Genomic DNA, 25,588 nt, shown 5'->3' with positions numbered 1-25,588 from the left:
AGTGAGAGCAATCAACCAGTGCAATAGAAGTTGCCTTCTGAAGTTATGGGAGCTTCATCACTGGAAGCTTTCGAGAAGAGACTGGACTGTCATCTGTCAGAAATGGTGTAGGGTCTCCTGCTTGGGTGGGTGGGGGTTGGACTAGATGACCTACAAGGTCCCTTCCAACTCTGTTAGTCTGTAATCAGAGCAAAAGGTCAACCAGAACGAGGCCATCTAAGAATGACTCCGGCTCCCTGGGATGCCATAACCCCTGGGGTCTTGATCCCAAGAGATAACCAGGTCTTGAGGGACTTTCAGGAAATGATGACAGGGTTACAACTAACCTGGCGTGGCTGGAGGAAATACTCCACTGGTGGGTCCCACGGTAGAGAAGGGGCAGTTCCTGGGACCAACCCAATGTAGATCTCTGGCTGAGGGTCCTCGTGACTTGCCTTCTCTGCAGTCCCTCAGATATTATAAATGTAGAGGATTATTTCCCTAATAAAGGTAGTCCTCAACTTACAGCCACAGTTGAGCCCAAAATTTCTCCTGTTAAGTGAGACATTTGTAAAGTAAGTTTTGTCTATTCCATGACCTCTTGCCTCCATCGTTAAGTGAATCACCACAGTTTTTAAATTAGTCAAACGGTCGTTAAGTGAATCTGGCTTCCCCACTGACTCTGCTTGTCAGAAGTTTGCAAAAGGAGATCCTGTGACCACGATGGGACACTGCAGCCGTCATAAATGTGAGTCAGTTGCCAAGCATCTTGAGTTTTGATCACGTGACCATGGGGATGCTGCAATGGTTCATAGGTGTGAAAAATGGTCATAAGTCACATTTTTCAGTGCTGTGGTAACTTTGGACAGTCACTGAACAAACTGTTGTAAGTCGAGGACTACCTGTACACGAAACTCCCTCACAGTTTTTGTGCAGAATGACTTTGAATGCAGAAATGCATCCCAGTTCCACATCTGACTTGGGTCAGAGCAGGGGTGAAATCCAGCAGGTTCTGACAGGTTCTGGAGAACCGGTAGTGGAAATTTTGAGCAGTTCGGAGAACCGGCAAATACCACCTCTGGCTGGCCCCAGAGTGGGGTGGGAATGGAGATTTTGCAATAGCCTTCCCCTAGGAGTGGGGAAGGAATGGGGATTTTGCAGTATCCATCTCCTGCCACGCCCACCAAGCCACGCCCACAGAACCAGTAGTAAAAAAGTTTGGATTTGACCACTGGGCCAGAGGCTATGTTAAAAGTCCCCTGCATACACACGCAGACTTAACAATAGCCCCCGTTTCAATTTTTTTAAAAAAAAGAAAAGTAAAGAAGAAAAATGGGAGCTCTTCTGTCTTCCTCATTTCTTGCAAAGAGATTTCCAGTCGCTCTGGCAGTTTTGTCTGTCTGGATTAGCAGAGGCTTCCTTGCATTCTAACCATGAGGCATCGACTGATCTTCCTGCTGCCTTTTGACAGCTACGGATCATCTGTGCCTTCTGTCAGTAAAAGAGCCGCCTTGATGTGGTGGAGAACAGCTTGGAGCTCCTCTCATGTCAAGGCTCCCATCCTCGATCTCTCGCTAGGCTTCTTCCAACCTCTTGGCTGAGGGCCAGTCTCCCCATCCTTTGTCCACACTGGGGGTGGGGGACTTGGATATGGAGCTCTGGCACCTAATTGGGCTATAAGGGAAAAACCTTCCCAGTCTCTTCTCACTTTCTGCATCTGTAAGAATCTTTATGACTAATCTACATGCAAACAGCTGCTCACAGATCCATCCTTAAGAAAAGATAACAAAGGCTGCTGTGCGTTTTTCAAAAAGAAAACCATGTCTCCATTCTCTATTTGGAGGGATTTGATGGCAGCGTTATCGCTTATTCTGGTCAGTGAAGATGGGTAATGTTTTGGTGGGTGGGTTCTTTTGCATTTTTAATGACTTCATTTGCATTTCCCAAACTGTTATGCAAACTAAGATGTAGTTAAGCTTCAATATTTCTAGATTTCTAAATGTTATAGTTTGGGGATTTGTATGATTTTTTTATAAAAATCTAACAGGGGAAAAAATGCACCAAGAATATATAAAAAGAAATAGCCAATAGGGTCTACGATAACTTGCTGTGGCCAACTTGGGTTGGGATAGTAGTTACACTAATATTGAAGAAATAGTGGAATAGAATCATTAAAGAAAGGATTTCAAAGAGGGACAAAATGAAATGTGAATGACAGAAATTAAAATGTTTTTTAATTATTTTAAATAATTATATTGAATTCTTAAATTGTCCCATGGCGAGTTCTCCTGTGGCGAGCTGGCCGTAGTAAGTTGGCCGTGGTGAGTTGACTCTGGCGAGTTGGCCACGGTGAGTTATCCCATTCCGTAGCCAATACAGCAAGGATTATCCAATGTACATGGGAGTTATGTCACAAATGAGATCTCACTGGTGACAAAATCCTGTCCTCCATCAGGGAAGGGGCTCTAGTGCAGGGGTCTCCAACCTTGGCAAAGCTGGCTGAGGAACTCTGGGAGTTGAAGTCCACAAGTCTTAAGTTGCCAAGGTTGGAGACCCCTACTCTAGTGGGCTACCTTTCATCAGCACTTTGCAGAAAAGGATCCATTCTCAGCCTTGTAGGAATGAGAGAATTGTTACTACGACCTCAAGATTGAAGCTGAAGATGGGCGTCTGGCATTTGCTTTGCGTGTTGTGCCTTTCTCCAACCTGATCGGTCATTTGGACGCTTTCCGGCTTTTCCTCAACAAGGCAGCCTGCTGACTCAGAGCCCACGGCTGTTTTCCACCGTTCAGGCTGTTCTCCGTCAATTCCACAATTATTTTCTGATCTTCCTGATGAGGTTTCCGGCCTTTGTGGCACACCTTCCTCTCCGCTTGTGAGGAACGTAGTGGGATGCTTGGAGTCAAAACAAAGATCCGTCCTTTTGCTCAGTATTGTTCAATCTACCGGCTCGCTCATCGGTGGGCTGTGTGGCTGCCTGCCTGCCTTTATGTTGAATGCCTTTTTGCATTTGCATTTTCATTTTTTTTTGCCTTTCTGCTAAACTCTACCTTTTTATTTGCCAGGAATATAATGGCCTTAAGCCCTTGCAAAAAAGGATTCCTTGATGTTCACAGAAGGCAAATCTCATTAGATCCGCTTCTTTTTGTCACCCTATGGTGACTCTATTCTGCGGAGTGCCAGAATTGCATGGCCTTGAGGAGCTCAAGTGATTATTGGCTAAAATTACTCAATTTTATTCAACTTCCAGAGGCGTGTTGAGAGCAGGACTGGGCAGATCTGGCTCTCTTCTTGAAATTGAATGTCGCCTCTTAAGCATTGGTAAGATGTCTGCAAAACTTGAAGGATTGTAGCCAAGGAATCATACGGTAGTAATGAAATATATTTCTGTAGCCTGCTTGGCAGAAGAAAGTCTCAACTGTTGAATGCTACCAGAAGTAGTTAATTTCTTATCTGGCATTCTTGAAGATATTGATTTGTACCTGAGTTTTTCTGGCTTTACAGGAATTACCTTTCATTTCTGTTGAGAAAGAGACAGCACCTATGGATTGCTGTTTACTATTGTTCAACCTTCCTGTCAGGCTCCAAAAACTAAGAAAGACACATACCATATTTTTTGGAGTATAAGACGCACCTTTTTCCCTCCTAAAAGAGGCTGAAAATTTGGGTTCCTTTTATACTCCGAATGTAGCCTTTTCGAAGCTTTTTTTCAGCCCTAACGAGGCGCTAACGAGTGAAGTGATCTTCCCAGCTTTGCCTGCTCCCTCGACTCTCTGCTGTGCTTTAAGGAGGTGCTAGAGTGAAGCATCTCCATGCTTTGCTCTGACTCTCAGCTGTTCTTTAGAAGCTTTTTTTCAGCCCTAACAAGGCGCTAGCTGAGTGAAGTGATCTGCCCGTGCTTTGCCTGCTTTTCTCATTGCTGCTTCTTCTCAGCTGTGCCTTAGAAGCTGTTTTTTATCCCCAAGCAGGGGATAAAAAACCACTAAACTAATGTGCTGAAGCTGACCAGACTAAGGACGCTAGCCAGATGAATACCTGGTAGGCAGAAATTTTTTTCCTATTTTCCTCAAAAACTAAGCTGCGTTTTATACTCTGGTGCGTCTTATACTCCGAAAAATACGGTAATTCTTCCAAGCAGATATCTTCATTGTTCCTCATCCAATCAATCAGAATAGAGCTGGGAGGGATCTTGGAGGTCTTCTAGTCCAGCCCCCTGCTTAAGCAGGAGACTCTATACCCTTTCAGACAAGTGACTGCCCAGTCTCTTCTTTAAAACTACCAGTGATGAAGCACCCACAACTTCTGGAGGCAAGCTGTTTAATTGTCCTCGCTGTCAGGAAATTCCTTCTTAGTTCCAGGTTGCTTCTCTCCTTGGTTAGTTTCCATCCAGTGTTTCTTGTTCTGCCCTCTGGTGCTTTGGAGAATAATTTGACCTCCTCTTCTTCTTTGTGGCAGCCCCTCAAATACTGGAAGACTGCTACCATGTATATCCATAGATAGAATCTTACCAAAATAAAAAAAAATGCTGACACTCCATAAAGCATATACTCTGGGAATTATTAGGGAGGAGCCGTCTTCTCCTTCTTTCTATCATACAGATCATCACATATAACCCCCCCCCCTCCCATTTTCCCACAGTAGAATTTGTGGCAGGCCTGAAGACTCAAAAGGTGAAAAGTTGGCTTCCAGGTCTGACAAGGTGATTGTCTCTTGCTCCTTGGAATGCACTCCCTCCCTCCTGGAATCCAGATTGCATTCCATCACACTTCCTCTCTTCTTGCATCTCTCAAGTTCCATCATCCTGTTACTGACTCTAGTAGAAGCTTAACACTTACATGGATAATAGATCAGAGATCAGGTGTTCATTCTCTTGCGTCCTCATCTCTAGACGTGAGCCCTTGTATCTGCACCAGCTTTAATCTGGAGTGATTTTTTTCTATTAAGACGTTTTTGACTTCGTGATCCCATAGATGATGAATATATCTCCATGACAATGGTGCATTCATCACTACCATAACCAAGTCCATCCACCTTGCTGTCTTCCCTTCTACTTTTCCTAAAGTAGTGGGTAGTCCTTGATTTACAACAGTTCATTTAGTGACCATTCGAAGTTAAAATGCCACTGAAAAAGGTGACCTATGACCGTTTTACACACTTACGACCGTTGCACGCAATCACATGATCAAAATTCAGATGATTGGCAACTGACTCATATTTATGATGGTTCCAATGTCCCAGGGTCGTGTGATTATCTCTTGCAACCTTCTGACAAGCAAAGTCAACGGGGAAGGCAGATTCACTTAACGACCATGTTAACTAACTTAAGAACTGCTGTGATGCACTTAACGACTGTGGCAAGAAAAGTCGTCAAATGGAGCAAAACTCACTTAACAAATGTCTCACTTAGCAACAGAAATTTTGGGCTCAATTGTGGTCGTAAGTCAAGGACTTCCTATCTTAGAACCTTTTCCAAAAGAGGAGGGCTATCACATCATGTGTTTACATAAAGTAGAATAATTTGAGCCTGGTCAGCTGTGCCTTGGCTGGGAACTGAAGGCATTATCGTCACTGGCCTAAATACTGTTACTACACAGAGCTCCTAGATCAGGGATGGCAAAACATTTAGACACCGAATGCCCAAACATGCGCAAATGTGGACATGCACAAACATGCATGAATGTGTGTATTTACAGACATGTGCGCATGTGCACACCTGTGCATGCATGGACATGCATGCATGTGTAGCAGAGACCTGAAGACCGAATAAGCGAATTCTACTTCATTGTAAGGTTACATTACCTGAATCTTGCAAATCTGAAAGTACAAATCTTTCGCCATCTCCATAATTTTTAGACACCAAATGCCCAAACTATGCAGGTGTGCATGCCCAAACTGAAAGGTGTGTGTGGGCGTGCGCATGTGTGGACATGTGTGAAGATGCGCATGTGCGAACATGTGCATGTGTAAATGTGCACATGCAGAGACATGTGCAAATGTGGGCATGCACAAACATGCGCATGTGCAGACGTGTGCATCTGTGTACCTGTGCATGCACGGACATGCACGCATGTGCAGCAGAGACCTGAAGACCAGCTGGCTGGCAGGAGGCAGGGCATCCCAACACCAGCAATGGGGCAAGAGGTAAGATCTTTTTCTTTTGGGAGCTTCTGTTTCATCGTTTGCCGGGAAACAGAAGCTCACGAAAGAAACGCCACGGAGATCTGACCTGGGGCGATGGCGCGCGTGGCAGCAGAGAGGGCTCTGCGTGCCACTTCTGGCACGCATGCCATAGGTTTGCCGTCACGGTCCTAGATGCTCGAACATCCCCACCCACATTTCTACCCAATTCTCTCACTATTGTGCTGCAAGTTCTTGCAGAGAAAACTGATTTCCCTGGGCAATTCCCCGAGCAGCTGTTCCAGCCGCTTCTTCTCCTCTTAGGTTCTTCAATTGGAAAAAGAATAGGAATAGCAGCATGCCTCCCCCCCCCCCAGGGGAACGGGCTAGCCTTGAGAGCTGTTTTTCTTGGTTAAGCCTTCCATCTACAGCAGCCTTGGAAAGAAAGAAAGAGTCGATGGGGAAAGACACCCTTTGTTTAGGAAAACATCCGCTGGTTCCCAACAGAGCAATAAATGTATTTGCAGAGCCGGGTGGGGAGTGATGGGCAATTCCCTCACCCGTTTGCCTTCAAGTAAATGGTTGTTTTGTGTCAGGGTTCCCAGCTACACCAGCAAGAAACGTGGCCAGATGAGCGAATTCTACTTCATTGTAAGGTTACATTACCTGGATCTTGCAAATCTGAAAGTACAAATCTCTCGCCATCTCCATAACAGCTGGAGAACTCGGGGGTGGGGTCCCTTGTCAACCGCGCTCTCTGCCCATCATGCAGCTGTGGGCTATGCTCTGTCTTATCTGACCGCTCTCTAGGCAGCATCTCTTTCCCTCCACCCCTCTGTTACCCAAAGCCATTCCCACATACCATTTCATTTTTTGTTGCAACTGGTCGGTGATTGATTGATTGATTGATTGATTGATTGATTGATTGATTGATTGGGCTTGTATGCTGCCCTCTCTCCAAAGGACTCAGGGCGGCTCACAACAATAAATACAAAATTCAATTATAAAATATCACATTTAAAACCCCTTCAGTCCAATCCGGCCCGGCCAAATAACCATGTTTTAAGATCACGGCGGAAGGAGCAAAGGTCAGGAGCCACCCGGAGCTCCAGGGGGAGCTGATTCCACAGAGTAGGTGCGCCCACAGAGAAGGTCCGCTCCCTGGGAGTCACCAGTCGACACTCTCTGGCCTACGGGACCCCAAGGAGGCCCTCCCTGTGAGAACGCACTGGGCGATGGGGAGCTGTCGCTGGCTGCAGATGGTCCGCCAGGTATCCTGGGCCTAAGCCCAGTCATTGCTGGGTATTTTTGGGAAACCATCCGAGAAAGCTTGCTAGCAGAATTCCCAGACTTGAATCCAGCTTTTTATGGCAGCTGGAAGGATGCCGAGGGAACATGAATGTTTTCTCTATGCAGCATTTCCTGGTTCTCTTTTCTCTTGCCTTGTTGTATCTCTAACATTATAAATGATTCTGGGAAGGGGGATTTATTTGGCGATCTAACAGTATAACAGAGTTGGAAGGGACCTTGGAGGTCTTCTAGTCCAACCCCCTGCACAAGCAGGAAACCCTATACCAGTGATGGCTAACCTTTTCCAGATCGAGTGCCCAAAGCGCATAAGTGCATGCGCATGAATGTACGCGTGCATGCCCGAAGCCCCCAAATGCAATGTGCGCATGGCCCTGTGCGTGCATCCCACCCACCGTACATGCATGCCCCACACATGTGCTCCCCTGTGCATGCACGCATAGTCCCCTGCATGTGCCCCCCGCATGCATGTGCCCCCCTGCATGCACACGCCCCCCCGCATGCACACCCCATGCATGCCCCCTGTGCATACACAGCAGAGATCCGAAGACCAGCTGGCTGGCGGGAGGTGCATGCGCAGCAGAGATGAGATGAAGTGTTGGCTTGTGTGCCCACAGAGACGGCGCTGTGTGCCACCTCTGGCACGCATGCCATAGGTTCGCCATCACAGCCATATACCATTTCAGACATATGATTATGCAGTGTCTTCTTAAAAACTTCCAGCGTTGGAGCATTCACAACTTCTGGAGGCAGGTTGTTCCACTGATTAATTGTTCTAACTGTCAGGAAATTCCTCCTGAGTTCTAAGTTGCTTCTCTCCTTAATGAGTTTCCACCCGTTGCTTCTTGTCCTGCCCTCAGCTGCTTTGGAGAATAGCTTGATTCCCTCTTCTTTGTGGCAGCCCCTGAGATATTGGAAGACTGCTATCCTGTCACCACTGGTCCTTCTTTGCATTACATGAAAATCTATCCTATCCATGGTAGTTACTCTGCATATGTTGAAACCAGGGTTATTTTAGTACAAGTCTTGTATGAATTCCTGATCAGAAATAAATTCCAGATGAGCCACTGGTAGAGTTAATTTTTTTCTCTTTTCTTTTTTTTCCTGTAGGTTTACAGTAAACAATACAATTCTCCATCCTGAGATTGCAGAATGGTAAGTCATTCCTCACATTAATATTCCAGTTGTTTCCTTGATGTCTCTGTTTTTGAGCAGAGAGCTACTGGGCCTGTATTTTCATAGGAGACGAATCCTAAGGGGAGGAGAGGAGTAGAGTATCAGCCTCCACATCCCCGTTTTATTTTTGTAACAAGGCAATGTTTAATCTTAAAAAGAAAAAAACTTCAAAAAAATTAAAAGTACGAACTAAAAATACAGACTAAGAAGGAAAAGAAAAAAATAGCTAATATTTTATGGTCATTATTACTGGTCTAGCAATGAATTCAATACTATAATATGAACAATGCAAGACATTATTGTAACATATGACAGAATACTTGCCATAATAACACATATTACTGCAACTGTTGATTAGTTAAAAACATTGTTTTTTGCAATATTTATGTCACATTTCTGACAGCCCTTCCTTGATATCTGAAATAATATGATTTTTCCTATTTCTTTTTGCCTGCTTAATACAACCATAATTCCTGATAAAACAGTCAAATTCCATAGTTTTGGTATATAATTCAACATTACATTAACAACTTTAACATTTAAAGATTTCCCATAAATACATTAATCTTCTTTAATATATTATCCCCAAAAGTCATTAAATGATCACACGACCATATCCTCTGTATCAGGGATCTCTCAAATTTCTTAACCCTCAGCAACTGATGTTGACATTTTCTGGGGAGTCCCAACATACCCTAAATATAAATTTTTGATAAATCAACCATCATCTCCAATCTGTTGATACAATTTTCTCATTTTCAAGGACCTGAAGCCATTGCTGTGGTTTTATCAGAAATTCCTGCTCTTTAGTCTATGTTTGAAATATCCTAGAAATGTCCAGTTTAAAAATATTCCTGACCTTTTGATTGTCAACTCGCAAAGCATCCCTGGCCTACTCTCAAGTTGCCATAGGCAAGGGGGATGGGAAAACAAACTCTGCAGCTGCGGGGAGGCAGCACGTCAGTCAAAACAAAAGCACATTCCAGCCATATCTCTGTCAAGGCCATCTCCGTGGTTACCCATAATAGCTGGAGGGGAGTGATCTCTACAATCCAGGAAATTGCTTCATTGGAGAATGTGACTGATGACACACCTTGGGGGGAGGGGGAAAACAAGGTCAGAGCTGGAATGTAAATTATGTGGGGTCAGAATTGGCTTCACTTGGAACGTGAGGCTCTTGATTTAATTAGGGCATTGTATAGAGATATGTTATACATGTGATTTCTGTCAGGGATTTCATCAGGCGGGAAAGCAACCTATTGAGCTCCGGAAATGTCAGAGGCTCTTCCCCTGCTTGCAATAGCAAAGTCTTTGAAGGAAAGCCTCTCCCCTCCACTTTATGAGAGACACCTGGCATTGGCAAAGATGTGTTGCCATCCAAGGCTTCAGTTCATTAATACGTTAATATTTCAAATTTGTATGTAAAGGCAGAGGTTTCCAGAAGAGTCTGTCTAATAGTTTTAGTCTGGGACCATAAATAAATAACCAAAATTGCTTGCACATTGTACTGTACATTGAATTGCTGCTTTCAGTTTTAAAATTGATTTTAAAAAAAATAAATTTTTATCCCATTGCAGTGATAAATACTGTTCTGAAAGGCAGCATCCAATTACAGTTACCATTAAGTGAGAAAGGGGAGAGAATAGAATGGCTGGTTGATCAAAGGCCAAGGAATTTTGGAAGGCAGCTTCTACTGAAGCTGCTCTTGTGTTCGGCAGCGTCCTGAGCGCTTCTGTTGCCTACAAGGAAGCATTTTGGTTGCCCAGCTCATGACAGCGGTCATTATATAGTAGCACAGGAAGAAAAATGAAATACTACTTAACGATTCTTGTTAATTTGCTGTAAAATTCATTAGTGTTAGCTGTTGTGTAGGTACAAATACAAATAGATTCATTATAATTAATGTTCCTTCACTGACTATCCAAGGAAGTATTAATTGAATGTCTGGCAGAATGGGTAATGTTATATAAATGTCAGCCTATTATTGCTTTCTTTGGGGATTCATTTTAAAGGCATTAATTCTGATGCATTCCGCTGGCAAATTTATAGATGTTCTCTTTAATTACACTTGAATGTCAGCGGCGTCTGACATTAGCAGATGCCACCTAGAAGAATCAAGAGTCCTAAAGGGTGGCGCAGCGGTGATATTGCTTAATTTTTAATTCTTTGTTAAAAGACTCACCTTATTAAACAGCCTTCCACTGTTGGAAAATAAAGGCCCTTTTGTTCAAACTGGTCAGTTTCGTGTGGCTGAAAGGAGGATACTTGAAGTGACAGAGAAAAGAGGATCTCAGTATGTTGTCACATCTGTTGATGTAGGATAATCATTGTGGGCTTTTTTGAATCTCTGTTCCCCAACCCCTCCCTTGTAGTACACTGGATGACGAGGTAGCACAGATGAAGGAGAAGCAGAAGACAGCATGGAGGTCACAGGGAGCAAAAGAGAAACATGCCCTGGCTCTCCACTCTTTCGTCATCTGTGGTCTTCTTGTATTCTGCCAGCAGTTTCTGGTTGAGATTGTTGGACTAACTGTATTCACTTTCCAGATGTTCTGACCCAGCTCCCCAAACACGACAAACCCTCTGAAGTTAACTCAAAGGTTCCTTTATAATTAGGAGCACCGGCAGCCCGGAAAAAAGTTTCTCTCTCAATGCAGGCTAACAAGTCCAGTTGGCCCGGGGGGTGGGTGGGTGGGTGATGGGAGGCTCCGCCCACCCACCCACATGTCATTAAATACGATCTATGCATGTGCAGAAGCTTCTGCGCATGCGCAGAATTGGCGCACATGTGAGTGAAGCGAGCGTCCGCATGTGAGCGAACCGGTAGCAAAGGTAAGTGAAACCCACCCCTGGGCTGGCCAGAAGATGAATAGTTGTCTGCCACACCTATTCACCTCTGCTCCTGCCTTTTATCTAGGGTGGGCTTCTCTAGTAGCGGTGGCTCTTTCTTCCCAAGGACCGGCCCATAGATTTCCTCTCCTCTCCTCTGCCTTCTGTGCATCCTTGCGTCAGGCACTGGACCCAGCTGTTCCTCCTCTTCCTCATCAGCCACCTCCAGGCCTGGGGGCTATTGACTCTCCATCTGAGGGCTGACGGACGGCCCAGGCTCTGCCTCCGCCTCCCTCTCTCTCTGCCAGCTCCATTCCCTCTTCCCCCTCGGAGCTCCCAGGTTGCCTTGATGCTGATCCTGACTCCCACTCCTCCTCCTCTTCCTCTGATTTGGCTGCTGGAAGGGCCGGCAGCCGACAGGCCACAACACCAGACTAGATCAGAGACTTGGTTAAACTGGCTGCTTATCTGGTCAAGGAGTCTGGGGAACTGAACAAGGCTATTCAGTGATGGTTTGGTTTTTTTTTTGTTTTTTTTGGTGGTTTTGCCTTTCTTCCTTTATGGGGTTTACAACAACTTGCCACAGCCAACTTGCCACCGAACAATTCGTCATGGCCAGCTCACCAGGGAACAACTTGCAAGAGTTACACTAATATTGAAGAAATAGTGAAATAGAACCATTAAAGAAAGGATGCCAAAGGAAGGACAAAATGAAATGTGAATGGCAAAAAATAAAATATACTTTTAAATTATTTTAAATAATTAAATTGAATTGTTGAATTATCCTGCAGTGAGTTGTCCCGTGGGGAGTTGTCCTGTTCCATCCTTTGTGGTGATCTTGACTTGTTTCTTTTGTTTTATTTCAACCTGGTTTTGATGCCGTTCTCCATGAATATTCCCAGGTCTTCTCTAAGCTCGATTGTTTCCCTGGAGACATTTTGTTCCCAGGCTGAAATGTGAAATATTGTGAAAGTTTGTATCTACAGGTGGTCCCTGGCTTACAACCGTTTGTTTAGTGACCGTTCAAAGTTACAACAGCGCTGAAAAAAGTGTCTTATGACCGGTTCTCAGACTTATGACTGTTGCAGCATCCCCACACTCACATGATCAAAACTTGAGTGCTTGGCATCCGGCTGCAGCCTCCCAGAGTCACGTGTTCACCATTTGTGACCTTCCTAGCTGGCTTCTGACAAGCAAAGTCAATGGGGGAAGCCAGATTCACTTAACAATCACAGGTTTCACTTAACAACTTCAGCGATTTGCTTAACAACCATGGCAAAACAATTATAAAACGCAACACAGCTCATTTAACAGCCTTGCTTAGCAATGCCTTGCCTAATATGCACCAAGACAAATTCCTTGTGTGTCCAATTGTCCAACACTTGGCCAAGAAAAAATTCTCTCCTCTCCTCCTCTCTCCTCTCCTCTCCTCTCCTCTCCTCTCCCCTCCCCACCCCTTCCCTTCCCTTCCCTTCCCTTCCCTTCCCTTCCCTTCCCTTCCATTCCATTCCATTCCATTCCATTCCATTCCATTCCATTCCATTCCATTCCATTCCATTCCATTCCATTCCATTCTATTCTATTCTATTCTATTCTATTCTATTCTATTCTATTCTATTCTATTCTATTCTAATTGTGGTCGTAAGTCGAGGACTACTTGTGCATGGGTATCCCTTATTTTGGAAGATGTTGAATAGGTTGTCTGTTTCTAGTTTTTGGAGTTCTGGATTGCTGTTGTGCTTCTTGTTTAGACGAATAAAGTTCAGGTTCTCTTGGGGCCCATTGCGTCGGTAGGGAAGCCTTTGGTTCATGGGAGTTGGAGGGGTTTTTTTTATATTCTTGGCAGTTGCGTGTAACGTTTCCTAAGCTAAGGCCCACACAAAAGTTGTGAGCCAAACAAAGGAGGTCCCTAGAAAGTCTGGAAGAAATTATGTGGATAATCTCACCAACTTTGTGTCCATACTCAGCCTGGTATCCATTTTGGGAGAGCATCTTTCAAAATTCTGAAGGTGCCCATGAAGACTTGTGACCCTTGATGTATGGCTTGAGCCCAGGAAGCCTTCTCTGAATTTAAAATGCCCATCTGCAGAGGGGACCAAGACGTTGAAGGATTTACGGCTCAATTCGGAATCGGAATCGGTATATCAGTAGGGAAACTCATCCTTGGAAGCTCACAGTGTAGACAGAATGCGAATAGAAGCCCAGCCTTTTATGGGAAACAATTGTAAACAGCAGTCATGTTTCTACGCTGCTTAAGGAAAGTGCTTGCTTCCTGAGATGGCCTCTGAAGGACAAGCTCCTCATCTTCCTCTCTTGCTCAGGTGGTCTGGAAGCAGCAGAAGCTGCCTGGTGGTTGTGTAGCTAGGATGGATGGATGAGCCCAGAGTCTGACTCGGGGAACGGCTTCACTGAGCCACATCATTGCTTAGCGTCATGCTTGAGCCTGGTGCCTGAGCGTAATCGGATTCTGTGCTCGGAGAAAAGAACACATGCCAAGTCACACCCACCCTTTAATTGGGGTACTAAGCCTGTCATCCAGACCTGAAGCTCCTGGCATTCCCCAATAGCTTGAACCAGAATTTGAAACCCAACAGGGAGCCTTGATTCCTGGCACTTCGGAAGGAGAAGCCAAATGCATGGGGGTAGAATAGGCAGTCCCTGACACAACAGCAGTAACTGTGAGAGGGATCCTAGTGGACGGCCACTTTAATACGAGCCTTTTGGCAGCTTTTGGACAGCTTTACACTCATGGCCAGAGAAGTCAGATATAGAAAGTTAAACTCCTTCCAAAGCCTACACGGTCTATGGTTATTCCTCTGAAACTTCTCTAATCCGGTAGACTCCTGATATTTTCAGAATTCCTGGGAATTCTGGGAGTTGGTACACGCATCTGAAGGGAATTCAGGCAGATCATTCTGCGGTATAAAGAGAAAATCCATATCCCAAATTCAACCCAGGGCTCAAATGTTATGCCTCTGAAAATACGGAAGTGCTTGATTGATTCGGTTTTGGTTTCTGCATGACTCAGCTATCCTTTTTGTTGTACTGTTGTTGCTTGTGATTGTATAGCTTTGCTACATAGAACAATGTGGACTCTGCGGATTGGTCATATGAGTGACCCGCTTTATGACTGTCATGACTGACCATCGTAATGGGCAGGCACCATTATAGTCAAAAGTCAAGGACTACCTGTAAACATTTATCAAATTCTTTCTATCCCTGCAACAAATCTGCCCAGGAAGGCCAGCACTACTATTACTGAGATCTAGATAAGATTACTATAGTTTCTGACAAATCACCACAGTCTGCACATTCTTCAAACCAGCCTTTTCCTCTGGGCCTTGACTTAGAGGTATGGGTTTCTGGCATCACTGAACTCTATTTTTTGCAGTAACAAAAAAGGAATTGTACTTTTAAAACACTCTTCTTTTAGGAAACACTTTGATTTAAAAAAATATTGTAGGTATCTAATTAGGACATAGAGAAATTTCTGCAAAAAACTGTAGTTTTGATCTGAGCGGGTAGATTACCTGGGATCTATTTTGTCAGGGAATAATATGTCAGGAAAGATTTCTTAAATCCGAGAACTCCATTTTGCCAGGTTTGAAATGCCTCAGAGGAATTCTGCAAGGTTTTCCTTCCTGCCAATGTTAGGTCCTTTCTTAACTGTGAAAAACTAATATTGTTTTTAGCTGCCTTGTTTCTGCAGCAGATGTAAGGGATTGCTTTATAAATGTCTCCTGCTTCATTTAAGATGGGGACTTTGAGTCTTCCTTGGCAGAGAAGTGATGATTTCCCATAGAAAATCAGAGACACCCAGGATGTTGTGGTAACTGTTATTGGGCATCGTGTACCAGTCTGATAATGAAAGGTATCAGGCAGGCAGACCAGAAATCCCTGCGTATTCTAACTGGGGGTCATAGTTCATGCAAGAGAAGAAAGGAGGGGCCTGCCTACTCTTGTAAACTATTTAAAAATTACTCCACACATTTGTATGAGTGTATTTTGAGAGCACTGGAAATTCAGCATGATCCTGTATGTCTTTTCTGCCAATCTTTCAATAAATGAGTACATAGCATGTGAAATGCATCCTTCCCTCTTGCTTGCCTGTATCGCCATGTATAATATTTCTTTCTCCTCTTTTCTCTAAAACTGAATTGAATCTAATGAGCCACAGCATTCATGACAGTGCATTTGTCCAATCAGGTATGCCTAGGTAATTCTTTGGACTTGCACCTAGTCTGGATTTAAGTACAGTGCTTGCAGGTCTCGGCATCCTGTCAATTGCAAGCATTTCTGAGATGGCCTCTTCCAGACTTGTTGGGCTATAGTTCCCATGCTGAGAGTAAAATTATGAGAATTCTAATCTGACATGCCTGGAAAATACTAGAAAGTTCAAGGATGCATTCTTGCTTTGGAAACTAAGAAATGCTGTTCCAAAAAGACAAAACGTAGAATATCGGGGACCTTGGAGGTCTTCCAGTTCAGGGGGGTCAAACTCAAGGCCCGCGGGCTGGATCCGGATCTGGATCCGGCACCATGTTTTGGCCGGCAAAGTGCCCCAGGAGGCTGTCAAGGCCGAGAACAGGGCATGGAGGGGCCTCATGTGCCCCCCCCATGCCCCGTTTTGGCCAGCGGGGTGCTGCAGCAGGCGGCTAACCCAACTCTCTTCCCCCTGCCCCCCAGGCTGGCTGCCCTGCTGAGGATCAGAAGAGCCGAAAACTATAGTGCTGATCCGGCCCTCGAAGAAATCCAGTTTGACACCCCTGCCCTGTATCATTTCAGACAAGTGGCTGTCCAGTCTCTTTTTAAAAATACCAAAATCCAATTCAATGCTAGAATTAGGATGGCCTGGTGTGGTCTGTTAGAACAGACCTGCAAACACTTCTCGGTACATTTACTGGGTAAATTAATGCCCGGTGAACATTCTGTTTCCTAATGTCTTTTATTTTATAGGATCTGGGTACTTACGAGATCGCCTTCTGCCACCGATAGCCTCCCACCGGCCAATTCGCTCCCACAGAGAGGGGCTCCTCAGGGTGCCGTCGGTCAAACAATGTCGACTGGCGACCCCCAGGGGGAGAGCCTTCTCTGTGGGGGCACCTGCCCTCTGGAATGAATTGCCCCCGGAGATTCGTATGATTCCTGACCTATGTACCTTTCTCCGCCCCCTTAAGACTTTACTATTTCAACAGGCTAGGCTGGATTAATAACTAATTTTAATGGGTGTTTTAGTTTTTAATTTGGGCCAAAATTATTTAATATGTTTTAAATTGTTTTTAAATTTTATGGATATATGTATTTTAGCGTGGCTGTGCACCGCCCTGAGTCCCTCGGGAGAAGGGTGGTATAAAAATTTAAATAATAAATAAATAATAAATTTGCTGAAGTGTCATATCATAGTTTTACTTGTTTGCAAGTTCAGTTACCTGGCTGTTCTTTGTACTTTCCAGTTAATCACTTGGGAGCTGTAGGGGAAACTGTTAACCTGATTTTCCTTTTCCCTCTTTCTTTTTGAAGCCGCGTCATTAAGACGAACATGGAGTTGGAAGTCCTCCGCTACACCAATAAAATTTCCAGTGAAGCTCATAAAGAGGTAATGGAACTCTTGCAGTAATAATTTTTTACTTCTTTGTGTAATGACACTTTTTTTTCTCCAGAAAAATGTTCTCATCTACTTGAATTGCTTAGTAATGGAGTAATGAAGAGCTTGGATAAAACTCAGGAGATAATGTTCGTCCTAATAGAACCACACAATACATCTTGCATTGCCCTTGAACTCACAGTTGATGTGTGGAGAACAAAATGGCTCCACTTATGAGATCAGACCTTTTTGAGAAAGCGAGAGAGGATTGGTTTTACTTAGCATCACACAAAGCTTTTCCAGGAGGCCAGTGAACGCCACTCCCCGACCTGTTTCTTCTGCGGCTGTTCTCTCTGATCGTTTTTAGCTGGGTGCTTTGATCACTTGTAGAGCTTTTTGAATCAGCTAGATGATACAGAGACATTTAGACATGCAGTTTTCTTGGATGTTCAAGAGAGAGTGCTGGGAGGAGAATTGCACTGACCTTGTTGGGGAGAAGCCAGAAGGAATCTCCTGGTTTTAACTCCTTCTAGTTTTCCCTGGATGCAGGCTGCTTCCTCTGCAGACAGTTGAATCATCCTCATGTCTGTAACTCTAGTCAGCTGCAGAGGGAAAAATTCTGCTTTTAGGATTTTTACAGAATAACGCTGATGTCTGCAGTTTTGTCTTATTCCAAAATAATTTCGGGAATCGTCAGAGGAACCAGCACCAATATGTGGATAGGATAGTTGGGAAAGTTTAATTTTTTTGTCCCCAGTTCTCATCCCAATCCTGGCCATTTTCCCATCATTTGCAAATTTTGTTCACTTCAGTGGGGAAACACAATTTGTATGTGATGGGAAGATTGCAAATGTTGTCAGGTGGGGTGCCACATGATTAGGATGTTATAACGAAGTACTATGCAAATCCCTTTTGTTTCCTTATCTCCTGGGCCTCTTCACACAGTGGCAAAAGCAGTGACATGACCAGCATTGCCTATGATGTGGCCCATAAGGGCTTCTTTCCAAGTTTGCCTGTTCTTGCATCAACTTCTTTAATATAGTCTCCATGAATGGCCCCTGATGTAGATTTAGGTCTAACTGATCTTCTGTTTGACCTATAATTCAGATTTTTGAATTAGACACTGAAGAGATACAAACAGTTGATTCAGAACGTCAAGGAATGAGCTGTCTTGAAAGCTCCTCCTTATTCAGGTCTGTGTTGGGATCTCTGGAATTGAGCTCCTAAGAACTATCACTTAGCTCCTGAGATGCAAACAAGAGTTCTTCGTTCCTTTTCTGCTGCTGATATGGCTGTAATTTTTACTGTAGCTGATGAATATCTTCACCGCTACTCATATATAGTCCTGTTTACTCCAGGCTTTGTAGCAACCATTATTCTAGGGTGGTGGGACCGTAGCTACTGCAGAGCTGTCCTACTTCTGAAGAATGGCCAAATTTCTTATACCATATCTACTTTTGTGGCTATAGGTAATGAAGGCCGTAAAACCTGGCATGAAAGAATATGAGTTGGAGAGGTAAGTGCATTTTTGACATTTATAGCAAAACGAGGGAAAAGCATTTCTAGGTTAACAGGAAATACTGCAGATAAGGGCAAATGACATTGATTTAATGACAATTACAGGAACTATTTTGAGGTTGTGCTTGGCGTATTACTCTGTTATACAGAAAAGGCATTCCATCAATTCCTTTCATTTTATTAGATGACAATTGCTTTTAGGTATGTCTTAAAAGCTGTATAATTCTCTTAGCTGAGTTTTATGTAATTTACAGAAACAGTCCCTAATAGCTGTTATTAGTGTTTGATGGTGTTCAATAAACCATCTTTTATAGGTGAGAACATCATGGTTATTCCTGTTACATTACACAAATATTTATGGCGGCCATAAAATAGTCTGGAGGTTTGTTTCAATCTCTTTTAAAACTGGAGCAAATATTGCTGGTTCTGCTGATGTATTTCTATTCCAGTCTAGAGTGTTAGTTTTCCTAATGAAATTGAAGATCACCTCCTTGTCTTGAACCCCTCGGCTTTACTTAATAAACTTAATGCAACTTTGGTACCCAGCGCATGGTTGCATTTTTCCCTTTGCCATGTGCCATATGGCAACGGGCTAGTGTATTTTAAGCAGTTAAACACAATTTAGGTTATGAACACCATGTGCTTTTATTGGCCTCTTTCATGCATTGTAAATAAATAAATAAAATAAATAAATTGTGCTAATCCATAGACCAACATTATTTTAAACCCTGGCCATGGCCATGTTATCACCTTAGCATTATGCATTGACCCGCCCATTAATTTGCCCATGACATCTGTATGTATCTGCATATGAATAAAGCACTTGTTTTAGGAAGTGGAAAATGTGTGTGTGTGTTTGTGAGAGAGAGAGAGAGAGAGAGAGAAAAGGAGGAGGAAAGGGAAGGGGAGGGAGGGAGGGAGGGAGGAAGGAAGGAAGGAAGGAAGGAAGGAAGGAAGGAAGGAAGGAAGGAAGGAAGGAAGGAAGGAAGGAAGGAAGGAAGGAGCCATCCTAATAGCTCTTAAGAGACAAAACGGCTGCATGATTTTGAACAGGTTCTTCCCAGCTTGAGCTAGCAAAAGAAAAAGTGTGCCAGTGTGCCAAATGTGAGTGTGATTACACAGATGATGAAACACCTACCAGATGCATCTCCTTGCCAGAGGCCTCGCTATTGGAAGGCTATTACACCAAAGAATCAATGTATACAAATGTAGACCCCTTTAATTTTGGAGGAGTGATATTCCTCCGTGATATGTTTCTTGTGAAGGAAACGATGCGATGTGTTTCTTTGATACTGCAAAGCTACACCTGTAGCTCTTCCCTTAAGGCTTTTTCTCTTACAGCACCCCTCTCTGAGATACATTTGCGCCCCCCCCCCATTATTTAAAAGAACCCTGAAAAACTGCATGCCCCCCCTCCCCCCAGGTCTTGGGTTAGAATAAGTTCTGTATGTTGGATCGCTTTGAACTGAATTTGTTCTATCAGACATCTGAGTTTTTAACTGTATTTTAGGATTGATTTTACTATTCATTACCCAGCGTTGTTACAGAGGTTGGCAGACGGTTAAATTTAATAACTTTTTTAAAAAATGGATTTTCCATTTTACCCCCTGGCACTTTGGAGGTAATCTCTTTGGTTTGGAGCCTCTGAGAAGATTTTATGGCCAACTTAGATATCATGAAAATTGAGATACCAATCTCTGTTGGAGTTGGCACAGACAGAAAAAGCTTTCCTCAAGGAAGTGAAAGCCAGGCAGTTCCACAGGTAGCCCTGTGGTCTCTGGACTGGGTTTCCACCCCTGTCCCTTTCAGCTCTCTTCTGATCCACCTTCAGAAACTTTCACATCATGGTTGAGATGGGTGTCTCGTTTGGGAAAATCAAAGGATGTGTTTTATTAGGTTTAATTCAAGGATTTGAAGTGCAGAAACATGAAAGTATCCCATTTTCTGTTTCTGAAATGAACTTGACATAGGACGTAAAAAAGTTGCACTTGATCAAAAACGATGTGTGGCACTGTCCTAAGTGGCCCAATCATGATGTTGCATCTCTTTGGGCTGTTGCAATCTAGTCTTTGGACGCTACAGTTGACCTGAATGCAGCAGCAAAATGGTCAAGATGGCAGAAGCACCAGTCCTTCCTTCATGGTATAAATCAAAGGGATCTTCTTGGCTTAGAGTCAGATACTTGAGGCCCAGCCTTCTCTTATGCTAGCCTCTGTGTGTGTGTGCCACATTGAATTGGTGTCGACCCCTTTCAACTGCATGAACAAGTCCATGCACTTTTCTTAGTCAGGTTTTTCAGAAGTGGTTTGCTATTTCTTCCTCCTTAGGGCTGAGACAGTGACTGGCCCAAGGTCATCCAACCGGCTTTGTGCCTCAGATGCAACTAGAACTCACAGTCTCCTGCTTTCCAGCCTGGTGTCTTTACGGACTGCGCCAAACAGGCTCTGTGTCAGCCTCTCAAGCTCTATCTATCTATCTATCTATCTATCTATCTATCTATCTATCTATCTATCTATCTATCTATCTATCTATCTATTTATTTATTTATTTATTTATTGGTTCGATTCATATGCTGCCCCTTCTCCGGAGACTCAGGGCAGCTTACAATGCGTTAAGCAATAGCCTTCATACTTTTGTATATACCTGCTTAGTAGGGCTTTTGCCCCTCCCCCCCTCCCCCCCAGCGGTGTTCTTTTTTTATACAAAGTCAGCTTATTGCCCCCACAATCCGGGTCCTCATTTTACCTACCTCGGAAGGATGGAAGGCTGAGTCAACCTTGAGCCTGGTGAGATTTGAACTCGCAGTAATTGCAGGTAGCTGGCAGCTAAGTGCTACTTAACAGCACTTTAGTCCGCTGCACCACCAATTATGAATCCTCCTGCCTTGGAATAGGGGTGCTTGCAAAGCAGGATCATACTGGTTCTAATAATCAGAGAGAATTGGTTGAATATTCATGTCTTGTTTCTTTGTATTTTCACGGAGCAATCCTTTTGACAGGTTATTGCTGATGAATGCATTCTGTCCCCAAATTCATTTGAAAATTTTGCTCAGATTTGTGGAATTTGCTCATTTTTCCCCACAATTGCCACTACTTACGTCGTCTTTTCTGATGAGTTCTAAACCATTTTCATGAATCTTAGTAAAATATTCTCAAGCTGATACCAAAATGACCACGGTCGTGCTTCCTTTTGAGAACAGGCAATCTGCCAGTTCTCACCTAGAAGCGGGAATCTCGATTACTTTGGCTGTTTTACAAGCGTTCATCTCCCAGATATATTTCTTCATGTTGGGGGCCCTTGAGGGCCATTTAGTGTTGGTGAGAAAAACAAGATGAGAATAAATTCGACAGGACAAAACCTGAAGGACAGGTGGAGTCGGACCAAGCCTCTATAAAGAAGGGGCCAAAGAGTTGTTCCTCTAAGGGAGGAAGGAAGGTGAAAAAACTAAGTTTGAGCATGCTTTCTGTGCATGTTCTGGTCTGGTTTTGAATCATAGATGAACATTGTTCATAATGTCTCCTTCCTTTCTTCAATAAATGCTACTTATTTGAAGTTCCTGGGTTTCTTGCCATCTTGTAATGGTTCATTATTTGCCTGCAGGGTAAGCTTGGCACAAATTAAGGGATGGGGAAGATGGAGAGAGCTGACGGCCAAATGTTGGCAGGCGTTTGCCAAGTCCTTCAGACCAGGGGTCTCCAACCTTGGCAACTTTAAAACTTGTAGACTTCAGCTCCCGGAACTCTGGGAGTTGAAGTCCACAAGTCTTAAAGTTGCCAAGGTTGGAGACCCCTGCTTCAGACGGACTTGGGAGAAAGTCTGCCCCGTTTCTCTTTCCCCCTCATTGGTTTTCTTTGCTGAGTGTCTGCCATCTGGATGATTCCAAACCCAGCTGGTGGAATTCACCACAACTCTTTGTGACACTGTGGCACAGCTAAATCTTCCAAGATCCCTTCTGAGATGAGTCCCTTCTATTATAGACTCTGAAACCTCATTGGGGAAGAAGCCGACAATACGCTGTGTTGTTAAATTGCCATAAATAACGGCCAATCAATAGAAGAGACGGATGTCACAAAGCAGAACTGGGTGTGCAAATAGTCCTCATTTATTAAATAATGTTGTTTTTAAATTGGTGTTAGGGAAAGGTTTGCTTGGCTGTTAAAAACTGATGAATTGGCTGCCTTTGCACAATGCAAACACCTTTAAAAAAAAAAGTAGCAACTGCATTTAGCCATTTTCTGTTTTTGCACAGTGAATCGTTCAGATTTGGTTTGCACATGCTAACCTTCAAAAATCTCATTATTAGCCAGGATAATTTCAATAAGTATGCAATAATGGTCAAATAAGCCTACTTATGTGTGTTACTTTAACGATTGTTTTTCAACCTTGGCAAGAAGGGAGGGAGGGAGGGAAAGGAGGGGAGGAAGGAACAGGAGGGAGGGAAGAAGGAAGAAAAGGAGGAAAGGAAGGATGGAGGGAGGGAAAGGAGGGAAGGAGAGGAATGCTTAATGCATTGTAAGCTGCCTTGAGTCTTCGGAGAAGGGCGGCATATAAATCAAATAAAAAAAAAAAAGAAAGAAAGAAAGAAACAGGAAGGGAGGGAAGGAAGAAAAGGAGGGATGGAAGGATGGAAGGAAGGAAGGAGGGAGGGAAAGGAGGGAAAGGGAAGGAAAAACAGGAAGGGAGGGAAGAAGGAAGAAAAGGAGGAAAGGAAGGAAGGGTGATGGAGGGAAAGGAGGGGAGGAAGGAACAAGAAGGGAATTGAAGAGAGGAGGGAAGATGCTCCTTGCCAGATTTCCACAACAAAACTCAATGGGGAAACCAGCAGGAAGTCGGAAGTTGCTCCTGCTCCTACAGGTTTGTTCCCCTTCCTGTGGTTTCTCTGTTTCAATAAGGAAATATCTCTGAGACAAGGACCCAAAGGGCACGGATTGTCTAGTATTTTTTGAAAGCCAAAGCATATACTTAGATTTCAGCTCAAACCCTTTTTTGCCCACATCCATAATTCAATGCGCCCCATCCCCCCCATACATGCACGTGTGACACCCCCCGTGCTCCCCCCACTTTTGGCACGTGATGGCACGATGGGTCTGGTAGGCCCGTTTTTCGCCCTCCTCAAAAGGCTCTGGAGCCTGGGGAGAGTGAAAAACGGTCCCACCGGAAATGGGCTATTTCCGGCCTCGGGGGGGGGGGGAGGGAGGACATTTTCACCTTCTCCAGGCTCCTAGAAAGGATCTGGAGCTTGGGGAGAGCGAAAAACAGGCCTTCCGGTCCCACCAGAAGTTGGCAAGTGGGCCATTTCTGGCCTCTGGTGGGCCTCCAAGGGGGGGGGAGGCTGTTTTTGCTCTCCCCAGGCTCCTAGAAAGGCTCTGGAGCCTGGGGAGAGTGAAAAAATGGCCCTTTCCCACCTCGTGGAGGCCCTCTGGAGGCTGAAAATATCCTATTTCCTGACTTCCGGTGGGCCCAGAAGGCCCAAAAATCAGTGCGTGCCAGAGCTGAGCTAGGGCAACGCTCGCGTGCCCACTGATATGGCTCTGCGTGCCACCTGTGGCACGAGTGCCATAGGTTTGCCATCACGAGTATAGGATCTCCTTCTTGGGTTGGGGGGTTGGACTAGATGACCTACAAGGTCCCTTCCTGTTAATCTGTTAAAAGTACTGTGGATATTACTCTGAATTCAAGGCAGAAGGGAGTAAATCATCCCAGCTCTTGCTGCAGACGGATTCACCCAAGAACAAATGCTGCAGCATCTGAAACTACTCTCAAGCTGTTTAAGCAGGGGTGAAATCCAGCAGGTTCTAACAGGTTCTGAAGAACCGGTAGCGGAAATTTTGAGTAGTTTGGAGAACCGGCAAATACTACCTCTGGCTGGCCCCAGAGTGGGGTGGGAATGGGGATTTTGCAGTATGCTTCCCCTGGAGTGGGGTGGGAATGGAGATTTTGCAGTATCCTTCCCACAGGAGTGGGAAGGGAATGGGGATTTTGCAATATCCTTCCCCTGGAATGGGATGGGAATGGAGATTTTGCAATACCCTTCTCCCAGGAGTGGGGAGGGAATGGAGATTTTGCAGTATCCTTCCCCCAGGAGTGGGGAGGGAATGGAGATTTTGCAGTATCCTTCCCCTGCCACGCCCACCAATCCACGCCCACAGAACCAATAGGGAAAAGCTTTGGATTTCACCCCTGTGCTTAACGTTTGGCACCCGGCACCCTCCAGCTATCTCAGGTCTGCAACTCCCAGGATTCCTAGCCAGTTACTTGGGAATTCCAAGAATTGCAGTCTAAACATAACTGGATGGCCTCAGGTAGGGAACCACCGATTTAGCGATTTGCATTCTTCTGCCTCTCGTATATTTGAATTGTCCTTGGAGTGATTACCCAACGGTAGCTGGGAATCAGAATGATTGATGAAGACGAGCAGCTTAGCCAGTTCAGCTTTTATCTTGTGCTTTGAATGACGCCTTGGAAATTAATAAGAGGCACCTTGGCAAATGAGGTGTCAAACAAGCATCGCGCTGCCCAGGGAGCTCTTCAAAGATGCAGCACTGAAATCCTGGCACCGGGTGCAGCATCACCACCCAACTGGGCTTCTCTCCCACCTTCCAGGGGCAAGACTCCCCTCCCCCTTTCCAGATAAGGCAAGGTAGACTTCGTTGCTGCCTTCAGCCTGAATGTTTCCTTCCCGTTGTCCCACCGTCCCCCCCTTTTTCAGGTTCCAGGACAAAAGTGCATCCCAGCCTTCTGAAAATCAATAGGCAAAATAAGAGACGGGAAGCCAGAAGCGGTGAGGGCTCCTTGGTGACTTGTTCAGAATAGCAGCGATGACAACGCACAGCCGTGCTTTGTCTGTTGTTCTTCTTTTGCTTTGGATATTGATTGTGTACCTTCCCTTCTGCTGCCACCCACACAGCATCTTGACAGCTTGAGAGGTCAGCCTATTCTGCTCATTGCCATCCTGATTCCCAAAATGGGCCTCGGGCGATCAGGCCATCAAATATCGGCTGGCATTACATTGCCGTATCTCTGGAGCTCTCTTGTGGATTGTGACTCACACCTTTCATTTATTCCATTTTTTTTTTC

At 44.5% G+C, this 25,588-nt stretch overlaps 1 protein-coding gene across 1 annotated transcript in view; it reads left to right on the top strand.

The window, feature by feature from the left end:
• Window positions 1-25,588, top strand: part of PEPD (peptidase D) — a 168,585-nt gene that overhangs the window by 47,928 nt on the left and 95,069 nt on the right. The window contains exons 7-9 of the mRNA XM_034425555.2: window positions 8,515-8,559; window positions 16,930-17,005; window positions 18,463-18,509. Of these exons, the coding sequence (XP_034281446.2) occupies window positions 8,515-8,559; window positions 16,930-17,005; window positions 18,463-18,509 (168 nt within the window). The remainder of the gene's footprint in view (window positions 1-8,514; window positions 8,560-16,929; window positions 17,006-18,462; window positions 18,510-25,588) is intronic.

The sequence above is a fragment of the Pantherophis guttatus genome, chromosome 11 (assembly GCF_059756535.1).
Source record: "Pantherophis guttatus breed Tessera chromosome 11, ASM5975653v1, whole genome shotgun sequence".
NCBI lineage: Eukaryota > Metazoa > Chordata > Lepidosauria > Squamata > Colubridae > Pantherophis > Pantherophis guttatus.
Note: the sequence above shows the minus strand (reverse complement) of the source record. Positions and strands in the feature narration are given on the sequence as shown.